This window comes from Octopus bimaculoides, chromosome 7 (assembly GCF_046866305.1).
Source record: "Octopus bimaculoides isolate indiv1 chromosome 7, ASM4686630v1, whole genome shotgun sequence".
Taxonomy (NCBI): domain Eukaryota; kingdom Metazoa; phylum Mollusca; class Cephalopoda; order Octopoda; family Octopodidae; genus Octopus; species Octopus bimaculoides.
This window is the reverse complement of record NC_142934.1, coordinates 24,608,036-24,634,232: the sequence shown is the minus strand read 5'-3', so window position 1 is coordinate 24,634,232 and position 26,197 is coordinate 24,608,036. Positions and strand designations below refer to the sequence as shown.

The window sequence follows — 26,197 nt, the reverse complement described above, 5'->3', positions numbered from 1 at the left end:
CAAGAGGTTTTAGTTAAGAATAAACCATCTAGCATTTATCAATCAGAATACTTTTTGATAGGATCACACACAATATAGTTTGGTGTGTGCTGCAAAAATAAGATGTAGATGAGTGACCTTCAAAAGCCATTTAACCCAAGTATGAAGATGCTATAAGGCAAAGTTAAGATTAGCAGTAAATTATTCATGTAGTTAGGTGCCCACAGCATTTCTTTCCTTATTCCCCTTCTGCTCATCATAGTTCTTGATTCTATAATACAAGAATTAATTCAAAACTGTTGCTTTTGGAAGCAGCAATAACAAAATGTGTCAAAAATGCTACAAAAAAAAAAAAAAAATTCAAAACCTGGAATAATTTAGTCTAAAGACTAAATATTAACAAAGCAATAACCAGAGTGCTAATTAAAATTCCACAATATCTCATTGTCATCTTGGAAGTAGGTAAAATTAAAATGGAATGAAAAGGATGTCAAGGTATACTGGTGGGCTAATAGGATTGAAACATCAATTGCTCTAGATGCATACCATTGAATAATGGACATTAAAATAATGATGATACTTGCATGCTAAAATTCATAACACTGATATTCATAAAAAAATTCATTTATTATATATATATATTGTTACTTGAAAAGAATGTTATACTACAAATATACAACTATGATTTCTCTCCTGTGTGGATATGTTTATGCTGAGTTAAATTATCACTTCTGGAAAATTTTTCATTACAGATATCACACTGGTATGGTCTTTCACCAGTGTGAATACGTTTGTGTCGAGAGAAATGACCACTTTGAGAGAAAGTCTTGCCACAGGTATCACAGTGATATGGTCTTTCTCCTGTATGAATACGTATGTGGCAAGACAAATGACCCCTTGTAGAAAATGCTTCATTACATATATCACATTGGTATGGTTTCTCCCCAGTGTGGATACGTTTGTGATAAGTTAAATTACGATTTCTAGAAAACGTTTCACCACACAGGTCACAGTGATAGGGTCTTTCCCCTGTGTGAATACGTTTGTGGGAAGACAAGTCACCACTTCCAGAAAACATTTTACCACAGATATCACAGTGGTATGGTTTCTCTCCCGAGTGAATACGTATGTGACAAGTTAAATGACCCCTTGTAGAAAATGATTTAGTACAGATCTCACAGTGATATGGTTTTTCTCCAGTGTGAATACGTTTGTGGATAAATAAACTACGACTATCAGAGAAGGCTTTGTTACAAACTACACAAAGATATGGTTTCTCCCCTGTGTGGATACGCTTGTGGGTAGATAAATTACCTTTCTGAGAGAAATTTTTATCACAGATATCACAGTGGTATGGTTTCTCTCCTGTGTGAATTCGCTTGTGGGAAGATAAACTGCCACTTGAAGAAAAATTTTCATCACAGATATCACAGTGGTGCAGTTTTTTTCCTGGATGACTACATTTATGGCGAGAAAATAAATTGTTTGCAGTGAATCTTTTGCCACAAACTTCACACTGATGAAGATTAGAGAATGAATGGATTAATTTATGTTGAATTAAATTCTTTTTTGTTGTGAATAACTTTCTGCATATATCACAAGAATGTGATTTCTCTTCTGATGAATCAATATTTTGGGGTTCTGCTTTTTTATTCATAACTTTTACTTTTTATCTAATTTTCTGTGTGATATTCTTTGTAAAGTCTTAACTGTTAAAAAACATTTCAAAGGGATTTATTAGTTTATCTTGTGACAGCCAACAACTAAAATATCATTAAAGTCGTTCCAATTAACAAGATAAATCCAGATATGAAATTCTTAAAGTATAAAATTATAAAAAGTTCACAGTATAGCTTTCTAAATTAATTTATAAAGAAAATTTTCCTGTAAACATTTATGTAGGAATTTTTGCAAACAATCTCAATTCCAAGGTAATAGTTCACATCCATTCAACTAAGAGTTTCAGAAACAGGCTGACATCAGCTTGATGAAGTTTTTAGTCTTTATATCTTCAGTCTAATTAATATTTTACTGTAGCAGTAGTTGTAACAAAAGGACTGCAGTCATGCTGAAGTACTACATATGTTGTTGATACTGTTACTACAGCCTTCCTTCTGTTGTTGGTTTTGGTATTACAGTAAATAATCTCAATTCCAAGGATTTTGTATTAACAGGCTGACATAGCTTAATGAAGTTAATTTTAATCTTCAAACTTCATATGTTGATCATCTTTAGTGAAAACTTTTTACCTTAAAACCATCAGATAACCTGAAATAAAAAGACAACATAAGACATAAAGGACAATGAAGTGTTAACACGAGTTTTATTGGAACTGAAAATTATAATAAAAAGAATCAGAACATATTTCCAGAGATAAGACAACTGCCAACTCTATTGTAGTTTTCAGACAGCTGTGTAATGTGTATGGACAAGGATAGCTGGATAAAGAAGTGCCGATCTCTAATTGTGGAGGGAGCCTGCAGAAGAGGTAGACCTAAGAAGACATGGGATGAAGTGGTGAAATATGACCTTTGATTGTTGAGTTTCACAGAGGCAATGACAAGTAACAGAGGCTTCTGGCAATTTGCTGTGCTTGAGAACACACTTCAAGCGAAGTGAAATCGTGGTCATGACCAGTGCCAGTGATATGTAAATCAGCACCCATGCTGGTGACACAGGAAGGACACCCAATGCACTGTAGAGTGGTTGGTGCTGAGGAGGGCATCCAGCTGTTGAAAGCAAGCCAAACAGACTGGAGCCAGGCACAGCTCTCTAGCTTACCATCTAACCCATGCCAGCATGGAAAACAGATGTTAAATGATGATGAGGAGGACACACCTACAATTCCTTTCTTTTCTCAAACATTTACAATCGTGAAAACTATTGTAGTAACGTTATTACAAGGATTTCATAGGAAAGAAGTACCAACATATTTGTTAGGATTAGGGTTAGGGACGGAATTCCCTAACCCTAACCGTAACCCTAAACCCTAACCCTAACACCCTAGTGAAAATCGTGCGGGTGTTAATCTGAAAATTTACCGTAACTTACATTGATGACCAACAAAGAATATAAACTGTTCTTTAATAACATAATTCTTGTCTACAAGACTTTGACTCCGTCCGAATGTCTTCTTCCAGTCCTCCAATCACATATGACTTATGAGCCGGTCATTTGAAAGGAGATAGACAATCATTATCACTACTATTATCCTCATAGTTACCTTTTACATAGTAAATGCCTGACTTCCTTTAATCAAATACTTCATTGGGATTTATGCTGTTTAAAATAATATTAACTCTCTTTACCAAATGTCTCTTGAAATGCACTGCCATTGTTTCGATTAATTTTTAAAATAATGAAGAATTTAGTAAAATAACTGTCAGTATTAAGCTGATGTTTGTAACATGAATTAAAACGAAAGTTTGATGGAAGGTTTAAATTTAGATCACTTTAAAAGAAAGTTTGTATTATAAAACCAAGAAACTTTACAACACGAAAAGTCGCGAATACAAATTTGGAGGTATTGAATTGCATCCGCCACAAAGTTGTCCAAGATTCTAAGACTGATGGGTTTCGCTATAAGGAACAGGAATCACTGTTCATATTTAAGGTGTTTGTACAATAAAATGTCATCCGAAGACGTAAACATTAACCGATTAGGTTTACTTTAGGCAAATCACATGTAATGAGAATAAGTAGGGTCTAGCCGCTATTTCGTAAAACATCTAAACTTCTTTCTCTTAGTCAACACTTCTGCCTATCAGTCCTCGAGAGGACTACAGAATAAAAACAAGAGTAAAAAACATGGTTAAAGAAATAGAACAAAAATATACTCAAAATATCTATATCGAAAGAATGCCGTTACTCCTTGAAAACAATATTAACTGGAGTTTAAATGAAGAGAAAAATCAGAGAAAACGAAAACAAGCAAAAATAAAGACGAAAGAAAACAGGTTATTGCAAGGAGAAGGAATTATGCAGATGAAGTAGAATAATAAATTTAAAAGAGAAATTTTCTCGATAAGAAATATGTAAAAATATATATAAATGATGCTTACATAAAGAAATGTGGGATAAGAGGAAGAAAACGGTGTTATTAAAATTGGGACCAACGACAATGGGGTTTGCAAAAAAGTACAATGCTCCTCTGAATTACCGAAACGAATAAGTGAAGCTTCAAGATAATGCTCTACGTCGAAATAAATTCGAAAGATAGTTCATAAAGATAATAAGGAGCCTCTCGTATACAAATAACCTTTTGTGCATATTATAAGAACATATATATTCTTAAGAAGAAGCAAAATATATATATATACACACACACACACAAATTACGATGAAAGTAAACAAACAAACGAAGTTTGCTTTAGAAGCGTCGAGGTGTCTTAGAAAGTTAAAGAAGTGATTTTTTAAAATTATCAAACGTAGGATAATGTTAATAATATAGCCTGAACAGGATAAACTACCCCTAATTTGCAGAAAAAAGTGTTGGCGGCTAGCTATGAGACTCGAACTCACACCCCCATGATTACGCGTCGCAGTGCTCTCACATCATCATCATCATCGTTTAACGTCCGCTTTCCATGGTAGCATGGGTTGGACAATTTGACTGAGGACTGGTGAACCAGATGGCTACACCAGGCTCCAATCTGATTTGGCAGAGTTTCTACAGCTGGATGCCCTTCCTAACGCCAACCACTCCGAGAGTGTAGTGGGTGCTTTTACGTGCCACCGGCACAAAGGCCAGTCAGGAGGTACTGGCAACGGCCATGCTCGAAATGGTGTATTTTATGTGCCACCTCCACAGGAGCCAGTCCAATACTGGCAACGAACTTGCTTGAATGTCTTTTCACATACCCAAGTGCCAGGAAGGTGACATTGGTAACAATCACGCTCAAATGGTGCGATTTACGTGCCACCGGCACGGAAGCCAGACAGCTGGTTCTCTGGCAACGATCATGCTTGGACGGTGCTCTTAGTGATCTACTGGTACGGGTACCATCACGATTTTGCTTTCGCTTGCCCCAACAGGTCTTCGCAAGCTGAGTTTAGTGTTCAATGAAGAGACGTTGGCATGGGTGCTAGTCTACAGATTTAGTTCGATTTCAATTTCAATTTCACTTGCCTCAACAGGTCTTCGTAAGCGGAGTTTAGTGTCCAATGAAGGAATGTTACGCGTAAGGGGGCTGGCTACATCCCTGGCAGAGGCCTTGGATTTTGGTCTCACTTGGCTTGCCGGGTCTTCTCACGCACAGCATATTTCCAAAGGTCTCAGTCACAAATTATTGCCTCGGTGAGGCCTAATGTTCGGAGGTCATGCTTCACCACCTCATCCCAGGTCTTCCTGGGCCTGCCTCTTCCACAGGTTCCCTCAACCGCTAGGGTGTGGCACTTTTTTACACAGCTATCCTCATCCATTCTCGCCACATGACCATACCAGCACAATCGTCTCTCTTGCACACCAAAACTGATGCTTCACCTTTAAGCTGAACTGCTCTCACCACAAATTTTTCCGCAAATTTAAGATATATAGAAATCTCGCTTTATACATACATACATTACATTACATACATACATACATACACGCACATACATACATACATACATACCGGAGTAAGCACATGAATGTGAAACAAGTTGGAAAAAAGAGCACTAAAATACCAGAGGTAGAGTAATATGCTTTATTAAAAGCAGCAGAAATTTTACAAAAACTGTTACTCAGATTTTCATGTTCCCGTTCATCAGACAGTTTTGTTAGAATGGAAAAGAAATGACGATATAATCAAACATAAAACTAGTTTAAAGGATACACCCTTAAAAATATGGAGGCAGACCCGCGTGATCTGTGTTATGGGAGAAATGCGACGGCACATGCGGATGTCACCATCATCGTGTCTGATGAAGGGCAGCTACTTTGTGTAGAAGACGCCATCAAAGGATACGAAGTGATGGCAGGAGCTAAAATTAACCAGGAGAAATCAGTCGGTTTGCAACTCGGCACCTGGTGGGGAAAGTCAATGCCTCCCAACAGCGTCGTCGGATGCTGGACAGAAGGCCCGGTTAAAATGCTCAGGATCTGGTTTGGACCAGATCTCCAGGTGGAGAAGAACTGGAGCAAGGTGGCGAGCAAGATAACGGCCCGAGCCCAGACTTAGCCTGGGAGGACGTTATCCTAAAGGGAAGGGCTGAGGTTGCACAGGTGTTTATAGCATCAGTGATAACCTACCGCCTAACCATCGTGCCTTGCCCCGGTTTGTGGTTTAATCAGTTGGAACGGATCCTTTTCCACTTTTTGTGAAGAGGGAAAACGCCACTTGTGAGGTGCTCCATCTGCTGCCAAAAACCGTTAAAGGGTGGGCTGGGGATGCCCTAGCTGATGATGTGCAAGTACATGCTGAAGCTGAGGCATCTCCGGTGCTACCTGGATGGTGAACAGGTGTGGTCACTGCTGGCCAAGCAACTCTTTCTGCAATTGAAGTCCCTTATGGATGTAGATGCATGGATCAAGTGAAGACCTAGGATGGGAGAATGGCAGAGAGAGTGCAGACAAGCACTCACTCTTTTTTCCCGGATGAGCAACGCCGGCAGCAGGGTTACCACTGCGGACTTTTATGGGTTGGTAGAGCATAAGTCCAATGATGTCCTGCGGGAAACTCTAGGCTTTGATGAGGAGCAGCTGACCAGCCTTTTCAGAACTTTCGGGCCGAGGTATCAGGATAACAGAAATCCTTGGCCTGGTTGTGCTACCGATCAGCCTTACCGGTTCGAGAGAGGTTGTCTAGACATGATTTTGACACCTCTACGTGCCCGAGGTGCAGGCGTGCAAGTGAAACAGTCACGCATGCCTTCGTACACTATGAGGAGTTGAGGGAGTTGATAACCTATATTGGATGTGGAAAGAGTACGGCTCTCGACTGAGTTCATGATAAAGATCATACCACCTTCTTCATTCGACAGGGGAAAGAAGGCATCATTTCTCTGCGTAGTAGCCATACTGAAAGAGATGGTATGGAGGACTCAAGTGAAAGGGATTGCGACAGGCCAGTTCATCTCCAGACGCGGGCTGATTGAATATTTCAACTTCCATCTGGTAAGTAAAATGTGTCTGGAGAAGAGGAACTTGTCGCAAAGTACGTTCGGGAAAAGATGGATGTCAGTAGAAAGAAAGTTGAGAATGTATGGGGCCATGCTAGCATAGTCGGTCAAAACAAAAAGGAAGGAAAAAGCAACCCAAAAGGAAAAAAACCCAGCGGGTTAACCAATTAAAATTAACTCGGAACATTATTTTATTTTATTTATCACATATAATTTTATTAATTCACCCTCATATGTTTATATAATTTTTAATCTCATTCGTAAAAAACACCCTTTTGAGTGTGGCCGTTGCCAGTACTGTGACTGGCCCTCATGCCGGTGGCACATAAAAACACCCACTACACTCTTGGAGTGGTTGGTGTTAGGAAGGGCATCCAGCTGTAGAAACTATGCCAGATCAGATTGGAGCCTGGTGCAGCCTTCTGGCTTGCCAGTCCTCAGTCAAATCGTCCAACCCATGCTAGCATGGAAAGCGGACGTTAAACGATGATGATGATGATGATGATTTGAAAATATTCATTTTTGATACATGGGAATTTATGATGAAGCATCAGATTATTTTTATCAAATTTTATATTTAGTTGCTGTATTTTAAGCTTACTTCTTAGGTGAAAGATGGTTGATCAGTATTGAATGGCTTGGCTTATTTGAATGTTTTATTCAATTGGCAACTCATTCAAATTTAAAACTCTTTTCTTTTATTCTAAACTTACTTCTTGTCCTGTATTAATCCAGATTTATTAAATAGTTAATATTATTATCCTTTGCTTGCATTTTCCAGTCTAGTATAATATAGATGCTTTTATAATAAGCATCGTGGAACAAAGTTTACAAAAATAAGCTAGAGCTTTTATCTATATTTAAAGATAAATTTCAAACCATTGGGAAAATGTCAAATGTAAATGTCAAACAACAGAAACACAAAGTCTCACACTCACACAAAACTAAAGAATTCTCTCCTATGTATCACTTATGTAGGACTATTGCACTCTAAAACCCAGTAACTTTACTATATTTACAGTCTGCACTGTGTACAATGTGAAAGGAATCTGTAAAAGAGAGAGAGATTAAGGAAGACTTAGAGTGAAGAAAGGAAAACTCATATTAAGATGTTACAGCTCATAGAGAAAATAAAAGACTATGTTGATTAGTAATACATGATGCTTGAGAAGACCTAACCATCTATGTAAGCATAGAAAAATGTACATTAAAATGGGAGTAATGGTGGGAGACTGGAATATATCAATATCTCAATCTTTTGCCCATTTTGTCCATACTGATCTCCTGCTGTCTCTCATCCCTATTCAATATCCTCTCATCTTTCTTTCACTCCTCACCTATAACAGTTTTCTGATGAAGAAAGACATGAGATCTCTTTTCTCACCAACGACCATACAAAACTACTCCTTTCTTTCTCTCATCATAGTTCCTGAGTAATGAAGATTTGCATTGGATCTGTTGTTATCCAACAGACCTCTCCATTTACCCTCCCACATAACTAATCATACTCCCTCTCCATCAGTTCACTCTTTTATTAACATCCATCACACTCTATCATCATCTCAATTACTCATCACTTTGCATACTCTCTCAGAAGCTAACACTAGCCTTCTGTATGACTAATTACTACTCCACTTGACATCCATCACATTCTTGCCATTACTTTGTCTCTTCCAGTACTTCTCCTCATACATTTTCCATTTCTCCCTCCTCTTTCATACTGTCACCACAATCATTGTTTCCGTTTCATAATATTGTGTCTTCGTCTGTCTGACCAAAGTCCATCTTCTACAACTGCCATCTCTTCTACGTTGTGCTTAACAAACAGAAACAATGTAGTTAAGTGAGAACTCTTATGAGTGGAAGACAAGTCCATAAAGTGGCTGACAAACAAGCACAAAGAGTGAGAGGCTGTCATGTCAAGGACATGACAATCTTTCTAGAGCTGGAGCCATGACAAAATGAACCCAGTACACTCTGTAAATTGGTTTACAGTTAGGAAGAGGATCCTGCTGTAGAAATTGCGTCAAAACATTAAGTAGTAAGGGCAGCCATAACAAATTAGAACTGACTTGGATCCTAGCAACACATTCAGTAGACAAATTAACTATGGTAATGTGGATCAGTAGTATGGGTTCTAACTTGTGGGAGTACAACTGTGAATAGTCTGATCATAATCCTGAGAAAATGATTTACTACAGATATCAGTGATATAATTTTGCGCTTGTAGAAGTACATACACGATAAATCAAGTGGGAATTTCCTTGGAATGTTTCAGCACAGATATCAGTTATATACTTTCACCTGTATGAGTACGCTTGTGAATAGTGAAATCTCCATGTCGGTAAAATGTTTTACCACAGATACCACAGTAGTATGCATTCGCACTCATGTAAGAACATTTGTGAACAGTTAACTGATAATTTGTGGAAAATGATTTATCACATATATCACAATGGTATGGTTTTTCACCTGTGTGAGTTCGTGTGTGACGAGTTAAGTGAAATTTTGTAGTAAATGTTTTACTACAGATAACACAATTATGTGGTTTCTCACCTGTATGACTAAATATGTGTATAGTCAATTCACTATTACAAAAGAATGCTTTGCCACAGATATCACAGTGGTAGGGTTTCTCACCTGTGTGAGTACGTACATGACGAGTTAAGTGAGAACTTGCAGAAAATTTTTTGCCACAGATATCACAGTGGTAAGGTTTCTCACCTGTGTGAATACGCATGTGATGAACTAAGACAGAATTCTGAGAGAATGTTTTACCACAGACATCACAGGAGTGTAGCTTCTCATTAGCCTGAGTACATTTGTGACTCATCAATTTATAATTTCGAGAAAATGATTTGCCACAGTTATCACAGTGGTATGGTTTCTCACCTGTGTGAGTACGTATGTGACGAATTAAAGTATTTGTAGAGAATGTTTTACCACAGATATCACAATGATATGGTTTCTCACCTGTGTGAGTACGTATGTGAACATTTAATTGAGACTGCTGGCAAAATGTTTTACCACAGATATCACAGCGGAATGGTTTTTCACCTGTGTGAATACGTACATGACGAGTTAAATCATAATTCTTATAAAACATTTTCCCACAGACATCACAGTTGAATGTTTTCTTACTTGTCTGTGTACATTTGTGAACAGTCAAGTCATCCTTACAAGAGAAAATTTTACCACAGATATCACAGAGAAATGTTTTCTCATCTGTGTGAATACATTTGTGTGATAGCAAAGAACTACATGTAGTAAAATCTTTATCACAAAATTTACAGTGGTAAACATTTGATTTTGTATCAAGTAAATTGTGTTCACTGGTGTCCTTAATATTCATGAAGGGGTTTGCACTGATGTCACAGCCATATGATTTCATCTGCATACCTTTTTTATCTGGTTGAGGAAAATCATTATTCTCATATTGTATTTCCTCACTCTCACTCAGTCTCTCTTCCATAATGTCATTCATTCCTCACAGAATACAAACAGAATTCCTTCTTTATATTTTTCTTTTTTTTTTTTTTTTAAATTCAATGTTTTATAAAGCAAAGTGATACTGCGATTAAGAGGTTAGATTACTGGGCAGGAATTTATGAAGATACACATTATTTTTAGGGATTAATATAAATTAAGATTTGGAATATTTTTTATAGTTATATCTCATATACTCTTTTCAGATAAAAGTCATTCTCCTTAATTATAATTTTTAAATTAAATCCAATCCTGTCACACATGATGGAATTTGATCCAGTTCTCAAAGTACACCCAGATACCTTAGACATTACACATAAGGCTGGTGATGCTTTCTATTAAATTTCTTGAGTTCAACCATACATAATCAAGCCAGAACATACACTTCCAGTCAATTTCAAGTTAGAAGACCTCTATCATGTTATCCTCATGAAGTCATTCTTTAGTTTTCCAGATACTTCATTGATCTGCTGATGTGTCTTCTGTGGGGAAATTGTCACATCAATATTACCAGATATCCTGAAACATAGGGACAGCATAATATATAAAAGGCTATTATAAGTCAACGCAAAGTGTGTTAGAGAGACGATACTAAATCAGAAATATTGAAAGATAGACAAAAAGCAAGAGAGAGAAAATATCTACAGAGAAAAGATACAGTGTGGATATTATAGATTATCAACCAGACAATCACGTAGGTCACCTTATATAATTTCATTAAAAATTCTCAAGGTGTACACATTTTTAAAATTAATATTTGGAATATTAGAATCGTTTCCGGTAATCCTTCGTTTTAACTCGATGAAACTAAAACAAACAGTCCTTCTTTATTGCACGTGATATGATGGTATATTTGGTATACGTTTTCATCTAAAATATTTTCCGAAATGGCTTCGCCAATCGTTTTAAAGTGCATAAGGCAAAAAAGAAATCGCCCCAAATCGGTCTGGATTGGGTGAGGAGGAGAGGGCAGGGGTGATTGTGTGAAAAAAAAAATCATAAACTTTTTTTAAATGTTTGCATAGCCGCGTGGTAAAAAAATAAATGATAAAATCCTCGAAGCGTTATATGAAATGTCGAATCTATTCTGCAATCGAGTCAACGATTGTTTTGGATCATTATCTCCGGGATGTGACACTTTCAGTAACAAAACTGTAAGTGGTATACTTTGAATACAAAGATCGCATGAAAATTATTTTGTCCAATGTTTCATTCTTTTTTTTAGCACTTGGTCACTTCTGCTCGCACAACCTAAGCATCAAAGGAATTAAAGTCATTTCAGCCGTCCTTTTTAGGTATACTGTATCAAACCAAGACTATATGGCGATCAAATGTTTGCCGACTATATAATGAAACGTATTTCACTTTTTTAATGAGGATGCGATCTAGTTGTTATTTCTAGCAGGTCAAGCGATAATGTGGGAATTCGGGCTTTAGCTTGGAATTCGGAAAATTAGGAATGGAGTGGAAAAAAAGTAACAAAATCATCTTTACTTTAAACAAAAATATTTTACTTTCGTAAATGATACACTTTCTTCTCTTTCTTTTACTTTACTATAGAGAACAAAACAAACGCATGTATGTAAACTGGTGTTTACCACCTTATATTAATAATACGTATTCATATAAATCCAATGAAGAATATGTAATACATACACAAATAATGAGAAGCTGAGGTAGAGGGAACAATCATAACTTCAAAAGAACTTTTACAGCAGATATTAATTTCCATTTCCAGGTCCACATAATAAAGAATAACGAATCTATTTCTTGCAGCAGGAAGTGAAGAGAAATAGGGAAACAATCAAGGGAAATAACTATATTGTCAACATAGTATTTTGGGTCAGACTAAATAAAGGGTTTGACCCGGTGGGAAATAAAAAAATAAAATATTCTAATAAGTGTAAAACAACTTGCTGTGAACGAATATGAAGTAAAAAAATGCGCGCTCGCGAACGGGGGGGGGGGGGTGAGGTGGGGAGAGGGCTCGGAACATTCACATCGTCACACACATATATATATATGTATGTATATATATATATATATATATATGTGTGTGTGTGTGTGTGTGTGTGTGTGTGTGTGTGTGTGTGTTCTTGATATTCTTTCAGAGGAAGTTGTTTTACATCTATTACACTATTTTTCTTTTGTTTCTTGGCTCCAGTGAGGTGTCTTGGAACATTCAGGATGTGAATGTTCCGAGGCTCCTCCCCACCCACCCGTTCGCGAGCGCACATTTTTTTCTTCATATTCGTTCGCAGGAAGTTTTTAACACCTATTAGAATATTTTATTTTTTTATTTCCCACCGGGTCAAACCCTTTAGTTTGACCGTATTTTGATACACATCAAACAAAATAATATTACTCTGATATAAGGCATCGAGTTGACAGAAATGTTAGCACGCCGGGCGAAATGTTTTGCGATATTTCGTCTGTCTTTGTGTTCTGAGCTCAAATTCCGCCGAGGTCGACTTTGCCTTTCATCCTTTCGGGGTCGATAAATGAAGTACCAGTTGCATAATGCAGCCGATCTAATCGACTCTTCGGCCTTGTGCCTTCAGTAGAAAAGAATATTACTGATATTAATTTATTCATCCCAATTAGGAGATATTTCATCTCTCTCCGACTTGCAGTTAAAAACGATTTCAATGTGCGAAAATGTGAGAGTAAAATACAAATGCGGAATAAACGAAAAATTACGAAAAGAACATACAGAAGAAATTAAGGTAATTTTTCAGATAAACACCCGCACGATTTTCACTAGTGTGTTAGGGTTAGGATTTTAGGTCAGGGTTAGGGTTTAGTGTTAGGGTTAGGGGTAGGATTAGGGTTAGGGTTAGGTAATCGTGCGGGTGTTAATCTGAAAAATTACCGAAATTAATATAATTCCTACTCATTTACTTAAAGACAAAACGAATCATGACACTTAACAAGAAATAATCCATAAAATGAAAATGGTCTCTCTTGCTAGACGCGCTTTCATTTGTACAACTTCAACGTAAAGTATATCTCGTCCTACATGACCTTCTGATAATAGAAACACTCATACCGCCTATGAATATAGTTTGGAAGTCAGTACTTGTTCTTTGTGTGCTGTAAATTGGAGTTGTGACAATTTCAAAAGCACAGATAAAGATGCTTAATAATTAGTTTAGAGTATGAAACTTTTACTAAAAGAGAGCAATTATTGAAGTCTACACTGTCTAGGACATTCTCAAAACCCCTAATTTTAATGTATCTTTTTAATCAAAATGTGGTTTTATTATTGAAGAGTTCAACTACTGAAAAACTAATCCAGTTGGATATCTTTTAACATTGCAAAAAGCTATCTTGCTTTGTCTTTTTTCTCTCTCTCATACACTCCATGATGTTATTTTCTACTGACATATCAGCAAACACATTTTACCAAATTATGATTAATCCAGCATTAAACAAATTATGTTGATTCCAATATACTTTCACATTTGTTGAGTATTTTTGAAGAAGAAAAGTGGTGTAGCAGATTTTAAACCAAATCACTGAATATCCAAGTAAGCATCACAGTTTAGTCACAGTCATTTCACATATCAACCAATTAACTGACCAATTAGGATCAAGCCATCATGCAAGTCCTTTCTAGAATCTTCTAATGAAGCTTACAGAAAGGCAAATTTTTTGCATTAACTTCACAATGTTGAGGCTGTTGTGGTGACAACTCCATTCTCAGTTCCTTTTCCAGTCATTTGCAGATACAGAATACCAAGACAGTTGTTTTAACAACTTCATACTCATGTTTCTATTCTCCAGTCAAGTAGGTTCAAGGTACAGATATGCCATCATGAATTTAGCACTGTATTTCTCCAGCTGTGATGGCTTGATCATAAATTTATACATACCAGCTATTTTGTTGTAACCACCAGAGTTTGTCTCTCCCTGTGTGTATAAATTGTTGTTTTTATTTTTCATCTAAAGACCAATGTGGAAAACACTATGTGCAGTAAATAAAGCTTCTGTTAATTGTTCGTGAGTGTTGTTTATCATTTACATGCAGTCAACAACCCAACACAGCCAGCATAGAATACCTCCCTTGCAACAGTGGTTTTAATTTACTCACACCGATAGTACCAAACATCAACTTGTCTCATTTTCTTTCAAACTTGCTTCATTTATCTCAGCAGTGAGATTCATAGCATCATTAACTGTGAGTCTGAAGTCCTAAAAAGACTTGCATGAGCTGGTGCACTTGTAGACTCATTGGATGAGGGTATTTGGTGCTGCTGAGGACAAAGGTTCAGATCTTTAGGTTTCTCATCCTCCCCATCTTGCTCTATAATTGTGAGACTTGGACTTTGTCTGCAGCCCTTAGATCCATCTGAACTCTTTTGGTACAAGGACACTTGGCAAGATTATTGGTTACCATCAGTCAAATTTCATATCCAACCAATGACTTTACTCAGAAATTGGAATGCATTCTGCTGTATGATTTGTGAGTGCCAGCTCAGACAGTTTGATCATGTTGCTTGATTTTCAGAGTTAGTGTTCTGTTCACTGATGATCTGACTGGGTTGGCAGTACATGTTAGTTGATCACATGCCATATGGTCACAATAGATGAGGAAGTATCTTACAGTGTTGGGGACTAACTGGACTCTGCTTAACAGGTCACTCAGGAGGACCTGGGAATATACTGACAAATGGTGAATGCAACAACAGCACGACCCCACACCCAACCTGACTATGACTTCATATATACATACATACATAATAGACACTGAAAGGTAAACGAGCAACAAAACACACACTCAAAACATGTAATAGAGTGTATAAAGGCAGTAATGTACAATTGTAATGAGAAAAAACAGAAATTTAATATTTTGGAGTAAAACTCTTAGAAAACAAGATTAAGAGTTAGCAAAGGGTAGGTGAAAGGCCCCAGTAGAGTGTATATGCCATGCAAATTTTTCTGCAAAAGACAATCAGGAACAGTGAGGTTCACCCTACAAACCACTGTTTCAGAAAGATAGAACCCTCGCTGAACAATGAGAATGATTTCAGCAGTTGAATTAAATGTCAAGGGTAGAGGCTCCACATATGTAAGCTATTTGCATTAGAGCATGCAGTTTAAAAAGTAGTTGTTTGAACGAGAGTAGCTAACTATGACATTATAGATGCTGGTGATATTTGTGGGTCCTCAGGAAATGGTATTTAATTTGGGACAGTTTGCAACTATATTTATCGACATCTTAACTGAAAGATTGAATTTTTCCTCTAAAGGTGGAATGAGGGATCCTTCATATACATTAAATTTTCACTAATCTACCCCTTATTATTTCATCTAGAGAATATATCTTTGAGGTGAAATTAGAGATTCTTTCAGCAATGCCAACTACTAAGGATGAAGGAAATATTGTGAATGCGTAGGATCTTTTACTTAAGCTTCTTGTGGAGGTAAATCTTACCTGACTTGCAGGCCATAGAATGCCTAAAGAATTGACTGTATTTAAATTGATAGTGGCTAGCAGAACCTGCAGAAATTCCATAGTGTAAGCCAGCACATTTGAAACCATTATTTTAATATATTAAACACAAGCAAGAAAATTATTAAAATTCTTTTGATATCCTGTCATTTAATTAAAAGTGATTTTAGACATAATTGAAATGAATTTCAATTGTATTGCTATTTACCTCCTTGTAATACATTTAAAAGATATGATATGCTTTATAGGAAGCGCATTCCTTCTTGTGCATTTGTTATTGAAGTGGTTCCAACGAAATTATTGTGGAGGCTGACATATCCTACATGTATTGCATGCTTATTTTTGAAAAATAATCTTTCTTGTTCTTTCTCTTTTTAGCTAATGTCATCTAACATTGTCCATATTTAATAAACAAATGATAATTAATAGCTTTAATGCACATGTACAGACAGAATTTGTTTTACAAAATGGTAAACAAACCACAGTTTGCTGTCCAAACACAACAAAGGCTCAGTCTGAGTTATTTACCAACTGAGATTTTCATTTCATTTTAGTAATCTATTTGTATATCCATTAATATATCTATCTATTTGCATAACTTTTGATATAGCGCTGAGCTTATCTACCTACCTACCTGTTTAGGTAACTATCATGTCTACATTCCCTTCTGCCCATGTATATGCTTACTTTCATAATATTGAAAAGCATTTAAACTTAATAACAAAAAAGTGGGAGGGTTATGGCAATGCCCCAGCATGGCCTGGAACATGTAAAAGATAAAAGTGTAACATCCACAGCTATTTAATTAAGGTTATTTCACTTTAATTTAACCATCTTTCAGAACATAAATTTATAGATCTTTGACACAATTTCAATTGTACCTGTGATTTTAACACAAAAATGCAGAATAATATAGACCTTCTCTCTCCTTCATGTTTTCCCCTTTCTATTTTTTCTCATTACTTGTAATTCTCAGGACATTGTCCCTGTACAAACTCATGATGTGGGAGAGGAGTATATATGCTCCTTGAAGACATCCAGGATAGGTAATCTGAGATATTTATCATAGCCCCATCATAACAAGTCATCTTCCTTTTTGTCCTAGTATGTCATCATGGTACAACAGACATCCTAAATCTGTAACTATTCTAAGATCAAAATCCTTAACCATATTCAACTGTCTAACAAATTCCAGAGACTTTAGTATTTGATATGAAAGAATATTAAACTGGTTCAATTTTCAGATTAGTTTGCCAGCAATATCATAGAACCAATTGACAATAGCAGTTTTATTGAACTAATTAAGTAGCTTATCTAATATCAGAATTGAAAGAATAAAAAAAATGCTTAGTTACTTTGCCTGTCTCATTTTTGAAGGATTAATCAACCAACATTTAATGTTGGTAAACAAATTCAATATGTGGTCTTAAGGAGTGACATAAGAGAACCACAGGGAGAAGAGACTCACAAACTATGCTGTTTATTTTAGCAATTTTGTTTGGTATCATTGATACATGGGAGACTGTTGTGTGGTACACTGCTGGTTTTATATATGCTTTAACAGCAAGAATGTGTACACTAGGAGATTATTTGAAAGGTGTTATATAGTTGTTCAAAGGATTGGTTTAGTGCCAAAATCTTAGTTTAAATCAGAGAAATGAAGTCTACATTAAACTTCTGGAGGTTTTTTTTTTATGAGGGAGATACTTTCATGATTTGAAGGCAAATTTGTGGTTGTACAAGTCATTCATGAAGAAGTAAGCTTTGTAATGTGTCCATTTAATCATGTTTTCTGTTTTCTCATTGGGAAACAACACCTGAGAAACTACACAAGAATCAATGCCAAGTACTGCAAGGGAATTGTCATTTACTATATACACTTCAGGGTCAGGGAAAACTTCACCTAAATATCCCGTTTTATTTCAAGGCATTAAAACCAAAGAAATTATCTAGAATATTTTCAACAAATCCCTACTTATTGGACAGCATAAATTCCATCTTACTCTCTCTGGGAAATTGCACATGTAACCGCTTGCAGTATCCCTTAAGAAGACTGAAGATTTTGCAAAAGAAATACATTTGCTGTCAATACAAAAGTAAATTTTGAAAACTTAAACTGAAACTTTTGGTTTTGTTAAATTTATTCACATATTGTTAATAACACCAACTACAGTAACCACAGCATACCAAACATTCTCAAACATATCAAAAACATTTTAAGGTCTCCCTTGCCTCAAAACTGTTTTACAAAATTAACCATGAACCAAGAATTGTGAAATTACTTTTTGTGTGTGTGTACATGTCATTAGAAATTATTCAAAAAAGAAAAATCCGCAACTGCTTATTCCTGTAACTGGTTTGTGTAAAACATAGCAGTTTCTTGGACACATCTTACCATCTTCTGGACTCAACCCAATACTTTTCTCATTATTGTGTATTTTTTTTTTACCCAACTTCTTTTACTTTTCTTTTCATTACAGAATCCAAGTATACTGCTCTAATTTTGTACTTATGCTTAAACCTTCTTTGTTAAGAGGTTTCACACTTTTGTGCTTTTGTTATATACTTGCATTCACATCAATCACACCACCCATCTTGTTCTTGCCTTCTCTTATACTTCATTATCTCCCATACATGCTTTAACACTCTCTACTCAGTAATTATACAAACACCCAGCTCCTACTAATCAATGCCATACCTACACTACATTAACATACATACACATAACTCCTCTTTATAGACACAGATACCCATTGATATTTGGATCTGACCTACTGAGTCAAGTAAAATCACTGTCATGGCCAATACCAGTACCGCCTAACTGGCACCCATGTCAGTGGTCGATACCAGTGCCACTGGACTGGCTCCTGTGCTGGTGGCACGTAACAGCACCAATCGAGTGTGGTCGATGCCAGTGCTGCCTGACTGGCCCCCGTGCCGATGGCATGTAAAAAGCACCCACTACACACTCGGAGTGGTTGGCATTAGGAAGGACATCCAGCTGTAGAAACCTTGCCAGATCAGATTGGGGCAGCCTCCTGGCTTGCCAGTCCTCAGTGAAACCGTCCAACCCATGCCAACATGGAAAGCGGATGTTAAATGATGATGATGACATCCACCCACTCTATTCTTAACTCTCTACTCCGAACAGAAGAACATTCACACCTGGTTATTAACTCTTCACAGAATATTTCTCTTTCTCATTCCTCTCTACATCTCTATTTCTAGTGATGTAGAAATAACATCCAAAATTATAGGAACATAACACTTTCCATTAAAGCATTAAGCTAACACCATGTTTGCCAAACTTTGTTCTTCCTGTGTTCTTTGATGTATATTGTCTTTACACATATACAAGAATATGTGTGTGTGTGCATATGGGTGTTACAGCAGTTTATTTTTAAGAGAAGATTGTAAAGGGCAAAAAACTAATTCAAGATCTCTAATAAGATTTGTCTTGGACTCTAATTAACCACCCAACCCCTATGGGCATGGCAAATAGACTGATCCATCCTACCACTAGGTCCACGAAATCAACCCACTCTATAGTCTTAGTGCTTGTGCTAACATAAAATGCAACCATTACACTATCAAGTGGTTTACATTTAGGAAGGGTATCCTGATGTAGAAGCCATGTCAAAATATTAAGTAAGGATGAGATGTAATCTTCAATCAGCCACATTGAATAAGAACTGACTTGGACCCTAACATTCCAGTTAGTCTGCAGCAAAAAATGATAATGATCAGTAGTATGGCTTCTAAAAAGTTAAGAAATTCTTGAAAATATTTTACCACAGATATCACAGTGGTATGGTTTCTCACCTGCATTAGTATGTATGTGAAGGGCTAAATGTGAATTTACTTAAAATGTTTTACAATAGATATCAGTAGTATGCTCTCAACTACCCGAGTATGCGTGTGAATAGTGAAGTCTCTATGTTGATAACATTTTTAACCACAGATACCACTGTAGTTAGTATTCACACTCATGTAAGAACATTTGTAAAAAGTCAATTGATGAATTGTGGAAAATGTTTTATTACAATATCACAATGCTATGGTTTTTCACCAGTGTATATACGTAACAAGTTAAGTGAAATGTTTTGGTAAATGCTTTACTACAGATAACACATTAGTATGGTTTCTCAACTGTGGGCAAACTTGTGAGTAGACAACTCACCATTACAAAAGAAAGATTTACCAAAGGTACCATAATGTTATGGTTTGTCACCTATATATATATATATATATATATATATATATATATATATATATGTGACAAGTTAAGTGAGAACTTTGTGAAAATGTTTTGCCACAAACGTCACAGTGGTAAGGTTTCTAACTTGTGTGAGTAGATTTGTGAACAGTCAACGCATTTTTCCGAGAAAATGATTCATCGCAGATATCACAGTGGTATTGTTTCTCACCTCTGTGTGTAGGTATATGACGAGTTAAGTGAGAATTCCGTGAGAATGTTTTACCACAGATATCACAGTGGTATGGTTTCTCACCTGTATGAGTATATTTATGAACAGTCAAGTCCCCATTTCTACTAAATGTTTTACCACAAATATCACATTGATATTCTTTTTCACCTGTGTGAGTCCGTATGTGAAGATTTAATTGATATTTTTGAGAAAATGTTTTACCACATATATCACAGCAGTATGGTTTCTCACCTGTGTGAGTATATTTGTGACCAGTCAATTCATAATTCCGAGAAAAAGATTTACCACAGACACCACAGTGAAATGGTTTTTCACCTGTGTGAATGCGTATGTGACGAGTTAAGTCAGAATTCTTTGAAAATGTTTTACCACATATATCACAGTGATATGGTTTCTCACCTGTGTGAAAACATTTGTGAACAGTCAACTCATAATTCTGAGAAAACGATTTGTCACAGATGTCACAGTGGAATGGTTTCTCACCTGTATGAGTGCGTATGTGACGAGTTAAATCAGAATTCGTAGTAAATGTTTTTCCACAGACATCACAGTGATATGGTTTCTCACCTGTGTGTGTACGTATGTGAAGTTTCAACTGAAACTTCTGAGAAAATGTTTTACCACATATATCACAGTGATATGGCTTCATATTTGTATGAGAATATTTATGAACAGTCAATTCGTAATTCCGAGAATATAATTTACCACAGATATCACAGCGGAATGGTTTTTCCCCAGTGTGAATACGTATGTGACGAGTTAAGTCAGAATTTTTTGAAAATGTTTTACCACAAACATCGCAGTGAAATGGTTTTTCCCCTGTGTGAATACATAAGTGACGAATTAAGTCGGATTTCTTTGAAAATGTTTTACCACAGACATTACAGTGATATGATTTGTCACCTGTGTGAAAACATTTGTGACCGGTCAATCCGTAATTTCGAGAAAATGATTTACCACAGATGTCACAGCGAAAAGGTTTTTCACCTGTGTGAATACGTATGTGTCGAGTTAAGTCAGAATTCTTTGAAAATGTTTTACCACAGACAGCACAGTGATGTGGTCTCTCACCTGTGTGAAAACATTTGTGAGCAGTCAGTTCATAATTCCGAGAAAATGATTTGCCACAGTTATTACAGTGGTATGGTTTCTCACCTGTGTGAGTGCGTATGTGACGAGTTAAATCAGAATTCGTAGTAAATGTTTTACCACACACATCACAGTGATATGGTTTCTCACCTGTGTGTGTACGTATGTGAAGTTTCAATTGAAACTTCTGAGAAAATGTTTTACCACATATATCACAGCAGTATGGTTTCTCACCTGTGTGAGTATATTTGTGACCAGTCAATTCATAATTCCGAGAAAATGATTTACCACAGATATGACAGCAGAATGGTTTTTCACCTGTGTGAATGCGTATGTGACGAGTTAAATCAGAATTCTTGTAAAATGTTTTTCCACAGACATCACAGTTAAATGTTTTCTTACTTGTCTGTGTACATTTGTGAACAGTCAAGTCGTCATCACTAGAGAAAATTTTACCACAGATATCACAATGGCATAGTTTCTCATCTGTGTGAGTACATTTGTGTGAAAGCAAAGAATCATATGTGAAATTTTCATCACAAACTTCACAATGGTAAACATTTGAATTTGTATTAAGTGAATTGTGTTCACTGGTTTCCGTAATATTCATGGATGTATTTGTTTTGATGTCACAGTCATATGATTTCATCTGTACATCGTTCTCATTTGGGTGAGGGAAATCCTTATTCTCATAAACCTGATTCTTACACAGTCTCTCCTCCATAATGTCATATGTTCCTCACAAAATGCAAATTTAATTTCTTCTTTATATATGTCCTTCTTTAATTCATAGTTTTATAAGGTAAAGTGAGACTGTGATTAAGATGTTATTATGACACAGATTATTTTTTGTGACAATGTACATAGTAATTTGAAATTTTTTTTCAGCTGTCACTTACATATAAACATTTTTCATACACTTTTCAGGTAAATACCATACTTGTTGATTTTAATTTTTGAATTAAATGTTATCGTCTCAAATATGATTGTATTCAATCAATCCAATTTTCAAAATATATCCAGATATCTTATGCATTAAGGTTGGTAATGTTTTCTATTAAATTTCTTGAGTTCAACCACAAAAAAATCAAGACAAGACATATATTTCCAATTAACTTTAAAACATTTCGGAGAAGTTAGATAATCTCTGTCACATGTTAACTTCACGAAGTCATTCTTCAGTCTTTCATATTCTTCATTAGTCAGTTGATGTGTCTTGTGTCAGAAATTGTCACATCAGTATTATCAGATAACCTGAAATACAGAGATGGTATCATAAGAGACAATTAAATGTCAACAAAAAGGGTGATAGAGAGAAGATATTTAACCAAAAATAATGGTTTCAAATCTACCAAAAATGTGATGCACCCACAAACATTTAAAAAACAAAATGAAGAACAAAGAGTAAACAACTGGAAAATGAAACCAATGCATGGGCAACACCTCAGAGAAAGGTAAGATCAACACTTAGAGATGGCTAAGAAAAAGTGATCGAAAAGGATGCACTAATTACATCAAGTCCCGAATAGATAAGAGTAGCAAATTGTCCCTTTGTAGGAGGTGTGGCAGCAGAAACAAAACAATCTCACATATTGTGAGTGAGTGTAGCAAGCTGGCCCAAAAGCACTACAAAAGGTGGCACAATAACATGGCTAAGTTCATCCACTGGAAGTCATGTGAGAGGTACAGCCTGAACGGAGCACGGAAATGGTACAAACATGAACCAAGAGTCACCGAGAACAAGGAACATAAGATACTGTGGGATTATACAAACCAATGTGACTCCCTGATCAAGGATTGGAGAACAAATATTGTAGATAAAAGAAAAAGGGAAACCAAGATCATAGATATTGCAATACCTGGAAATTCACGCATAAGTGATAAATAAGTAGAAAGATTGAAAAGTACAGACTACTAAAAGATGAAATTGCAAGAATGTGGATTATGAGGAGAGTGTCTGTCATTTCAGAGCATTAACAACCAAGTTCGAGAAATATGTCAAAGAAATCAGAATTGACACGAGAGCAGAGCAAGCCCCCAAAACTGCTCTGTTGGGGATAGCTAGGATTTTGAGATTGGTATTTGGATGTTGAATGTCTCCCACAATAATTAACAACCAAATATCAAAGCCTATAATGTGTGGAAAAAGACCCTGTGAAACCTCTGACAGCAGGCTGCTGCCCACTCTCACAGAATCTGCCAGAACAAAGAAGTAAACCAATAATAACAAGAGCACTCAGAGAGCGCAAACCTCCGCCAAGGAAACACCAATGTCCTCTCAACGATTAGCCAAAGACGATTTTTAAAATGAGAATATCTGAAATAAATTCGACTGCTCTCACAAATGAGAATACTAAAATTGAACCCAATTGCTCTCAAAAATTAAGTAAAAAAACAGGAAAAATAATCCAGAATCCTTGGAACCAGATCAATCTCAAAATCTAATCACTTCGTGCCAATCACAAGGCCAAACATCCCTGAAAGTTTCATTTGAATCTATCCAGCAGTTCTTGAAATAGCTTGTCCATGTACAAACAAACGACTGAAAACAATACCTCCACCTTCACTAAGGCAGTTCAAATTTTGGCACAAAGCCAGCAGTTTTGGGGGAGGGGTTCAGTTGATTATATCAGCTCCAGTGATTAACTACTGTTATCAATCCTGAAAGGACGAAAGGCAAAGCCAACCCTGGCGAGATTTTAACTCAGAACATAAAGATGGACAATATGCCGCTAAGGATTTTGTCTAGCGTGCTAACAATAATAATAGTAATTTCTACTATAGGCACAAGGCCTGAAATTTTGGGGGAGGGACCAGTCAATTACATCAACCACAGTGTTTCACTGGTACTTAATTTATCGGCCTTGAAAGGATGAAAGGCAAAATTGACCATGGCAGAATTGAACTGTGAACGTAAAGACGGATGAAATACCACTCAGCATTTTGTTTGGCAGGCTAATGATTTTGCCAGCTTGCTGCCCTAACGATAATAATAATAATTATTTCAAATTTTTGCTACAAGAGTAGTTTAGGGGAGATGGGGATTAGTCGATTACATCGACCCTAGTGTTCAACTGGTACTTATTTTATCAACCCTGATGGAATGCGGAAAGACTTCCTTTTGAACCAACCCATAAAATTTTTTTTTTAAATATTAGACATGGCATAGGAGTGGCTGTGTGGTAAGTAACTTGCTTACGAACCACATGGTTCTGGGTTCAGTCCCACTGCGTGTCTTCTACTATAGCCTCAAGCCGACCAAAGCCTTGTGAGTGGATTTGGTAGATGGAAACTGAAAGAAGCCCGACGTATATATGTGTATATATATATATATATATATATATATATATATATATATATGTAGGTGTGTGTGTTTGCGTTTGTCCCCCCAACATCACTTGACAACCGATGCTGGCGTGTTTATGTCCCCGTAACTTAGCGGTTTGGTAAAAGAGAATGATAGAATAAGTACTAGGCTTACAAAGAATAAGTCCTGGGATCGATTTGCTTGACTAAAGGCGGTGCTCTAGCATGGCGGCAGTCAAATGACTGAAACAAGTAAAAGAGTAAAGAGTATGGTGGGAAATTGATTTCCCTACCATGTCTTATAATAATAATGATGAGAAAGTCATAAACATTAAGAAAACTTCTGTATTATGTATATTCATGTCTCAAGGTTAGGTAATTTAGGCTCTGACGTTAGGCAAAATGAGACATGAATATACATAATATAGAAATGAAGATTTTGTAATAGAAATTCTTAATTTTTATGACTTTCTCATCATTATGAGACATGGTAGGAAATCAATTTTCCACTATGTCTAATATTTAAAAAAAATATTTTATAGTGAAGTACAAAAGTAAGTCTGAAAAGGTAAAGTCGACCTCAGAACGTAGCGACGGGCGAAATACTGCTAAGCACTTAGTCCAGCTCGCCGCCTAACGATAATGATCTTTTTTACTATTGATACAAGGTCCGAAATTGTTGGGGAGGGTACTAGTGGATTCGGCATTACTGATTCCTGTCCCTCCCCCGACTTTGGATGATCATAACTTTCAGAAAAATGGATACTTTTTAATGCAATTTTCTTTGAATATGTGTTATATCATGTAGATTCCGTATATACAAAACTTTTGGGGGAAAGTGTTTTAGGAGGGGTGGGGTGGGGAATTTCGGAAAATTCACCGGCATCCACTTCAATTCGTCTTAACTTTCAAGAAAATAAATATTTTTTAATGAAATTTTCTACAAATATACCTCGGACTATGTAGATTCCGAGAACATAGGAATTTGGGTGGAAAATAATTGGGGGTTACTTTTGAGGCCCGTTCTCCACTCGAGGGTGTTTCGGAACAAGTTGTTTATATTTGTTTCAGTTTCTCCGTTCATGCATTCGTAGATTTCTAGCCCCCCCCCCCACAAATATATATATGTAATCAAAAAAGTTCAAACAGGGAATTATTCTATTTAATGTCTTTCTGTTAGAAACGTTTAGACCTTTAGCTGTTATTTTTAGCATAACGAGTTTTCTGGTGACAGCTTCATTGCCAGCTGCTTCAGTAGAAATCTACGGATGCATAAACGCACAAAACGGTTACGATCATCCAAAGTCGGGGGGGGGGGGAGGGGGCAGGAATCTGT

The 26,197-nt window shown here is 36.3% G+C and overlaps 4 protein-coding genes across 6 annotated transcripts in view; all 4 read right to left on the bottom strand.

Annotated features, from left to right (window-relative positions):
- The window catches only part of LOC106871973 (uncharacterized), a 28,244-nt gene that overhangs the window by 434 nt on the left and 1,613 nt on the right, over positions 1-26,197 (bottom strand). Inside the window, exons 1-2 of one of the 2 annotated variants that reach the window (XM_014918762.3) lie at positions 4,041-5,512; positions 1-2,247 (exon numbers count right to left, since the gene is read on the bottom strand). The exon at positions 1-2,247 is cut by the window's left edge and continues 434 nt beyond it. In XM_014918762.3, coding sequence (XP_014774248.1) covers positions 659-1,636 — 978 coding nt within the window. In that variant the 5' untranslated portion in view covers positions 1,637-2,247; positions 4,041-5,512 and the 3' untranslated portion in view covers positions 1-658. Of the gene's footprint in view, positions 2,248-4,040; positions 5,513-26,197 lie in introns of those variants that run through there. The other variant, XM_089355893.1, reaches the window with a different exon arrangement.
- On the bottom strand, positions 5,650-12,494 carry LOC128248343 (uncharacterized). The gene is made up of 2 exons (XM_052969369.2): positions 12,220-12,494; positions 5,650-11,082 (listed from the first exon to the last, which is right to left on the bottom strand). Exon 2 carries the CDS (start codon positions 10,559-10,561, stop codon positions 9,368-9,370), a length of 1,194 nt encoding a protein of 397 aa, XP_052825329.1. The 5' UTR covers positions 10,562-11,082; positions 12,220-12,494; the 3' UTR covers positions 5,650-9,367.
- LOC106871971 (uncharacterized) lies at positions 20,037-22,517 on the bottom strand. Its single transcript, XM_089355842.1, has one exon. It carries the CDS (start codon positions 22,277-22,279, stop codon positions 20,357-20,359), a length of 1,923 nt encoding a protein of 640 aa, XP_089211968.1. The 5' UTR covers positions 22,280-22,517; the 3' UTR covers positions 20,037-20,356.
- Positions 22,656-26,197, bottom strand: part of LOC149134622 (uncharacterized) — a 51,125-nt gene continuing 47,583 nt past the window's right edge. For both annotated transcript variants that reach the window (XM_089355849.1, XM_089355848.1), the window contains exon 3: positions 22,656-22,809. The gene's annotated coding sequence lies outside the window, so the exon portion shown is untranslated. The remainder of the gene's footprint in view (positions 22,810-26,197) is intronic.

Excerpts from the sequence above, each read along its gene's own strand:
- LOC128248343 (XM_052969369.2), bottom strand. The coding sequence starts at position 10,561 with ATGAATGACATTATGGAAGAGAGACTGAGTGAGAGTGAGGAAATACAA.
- LOC106871971 (XM_089355842.1), bottom strand. The coding sequence starts at position 22,279 with ATGGAGGAGAGACTGTGTAAGAATCAGGTTTATGAGAATAAGGATTTC.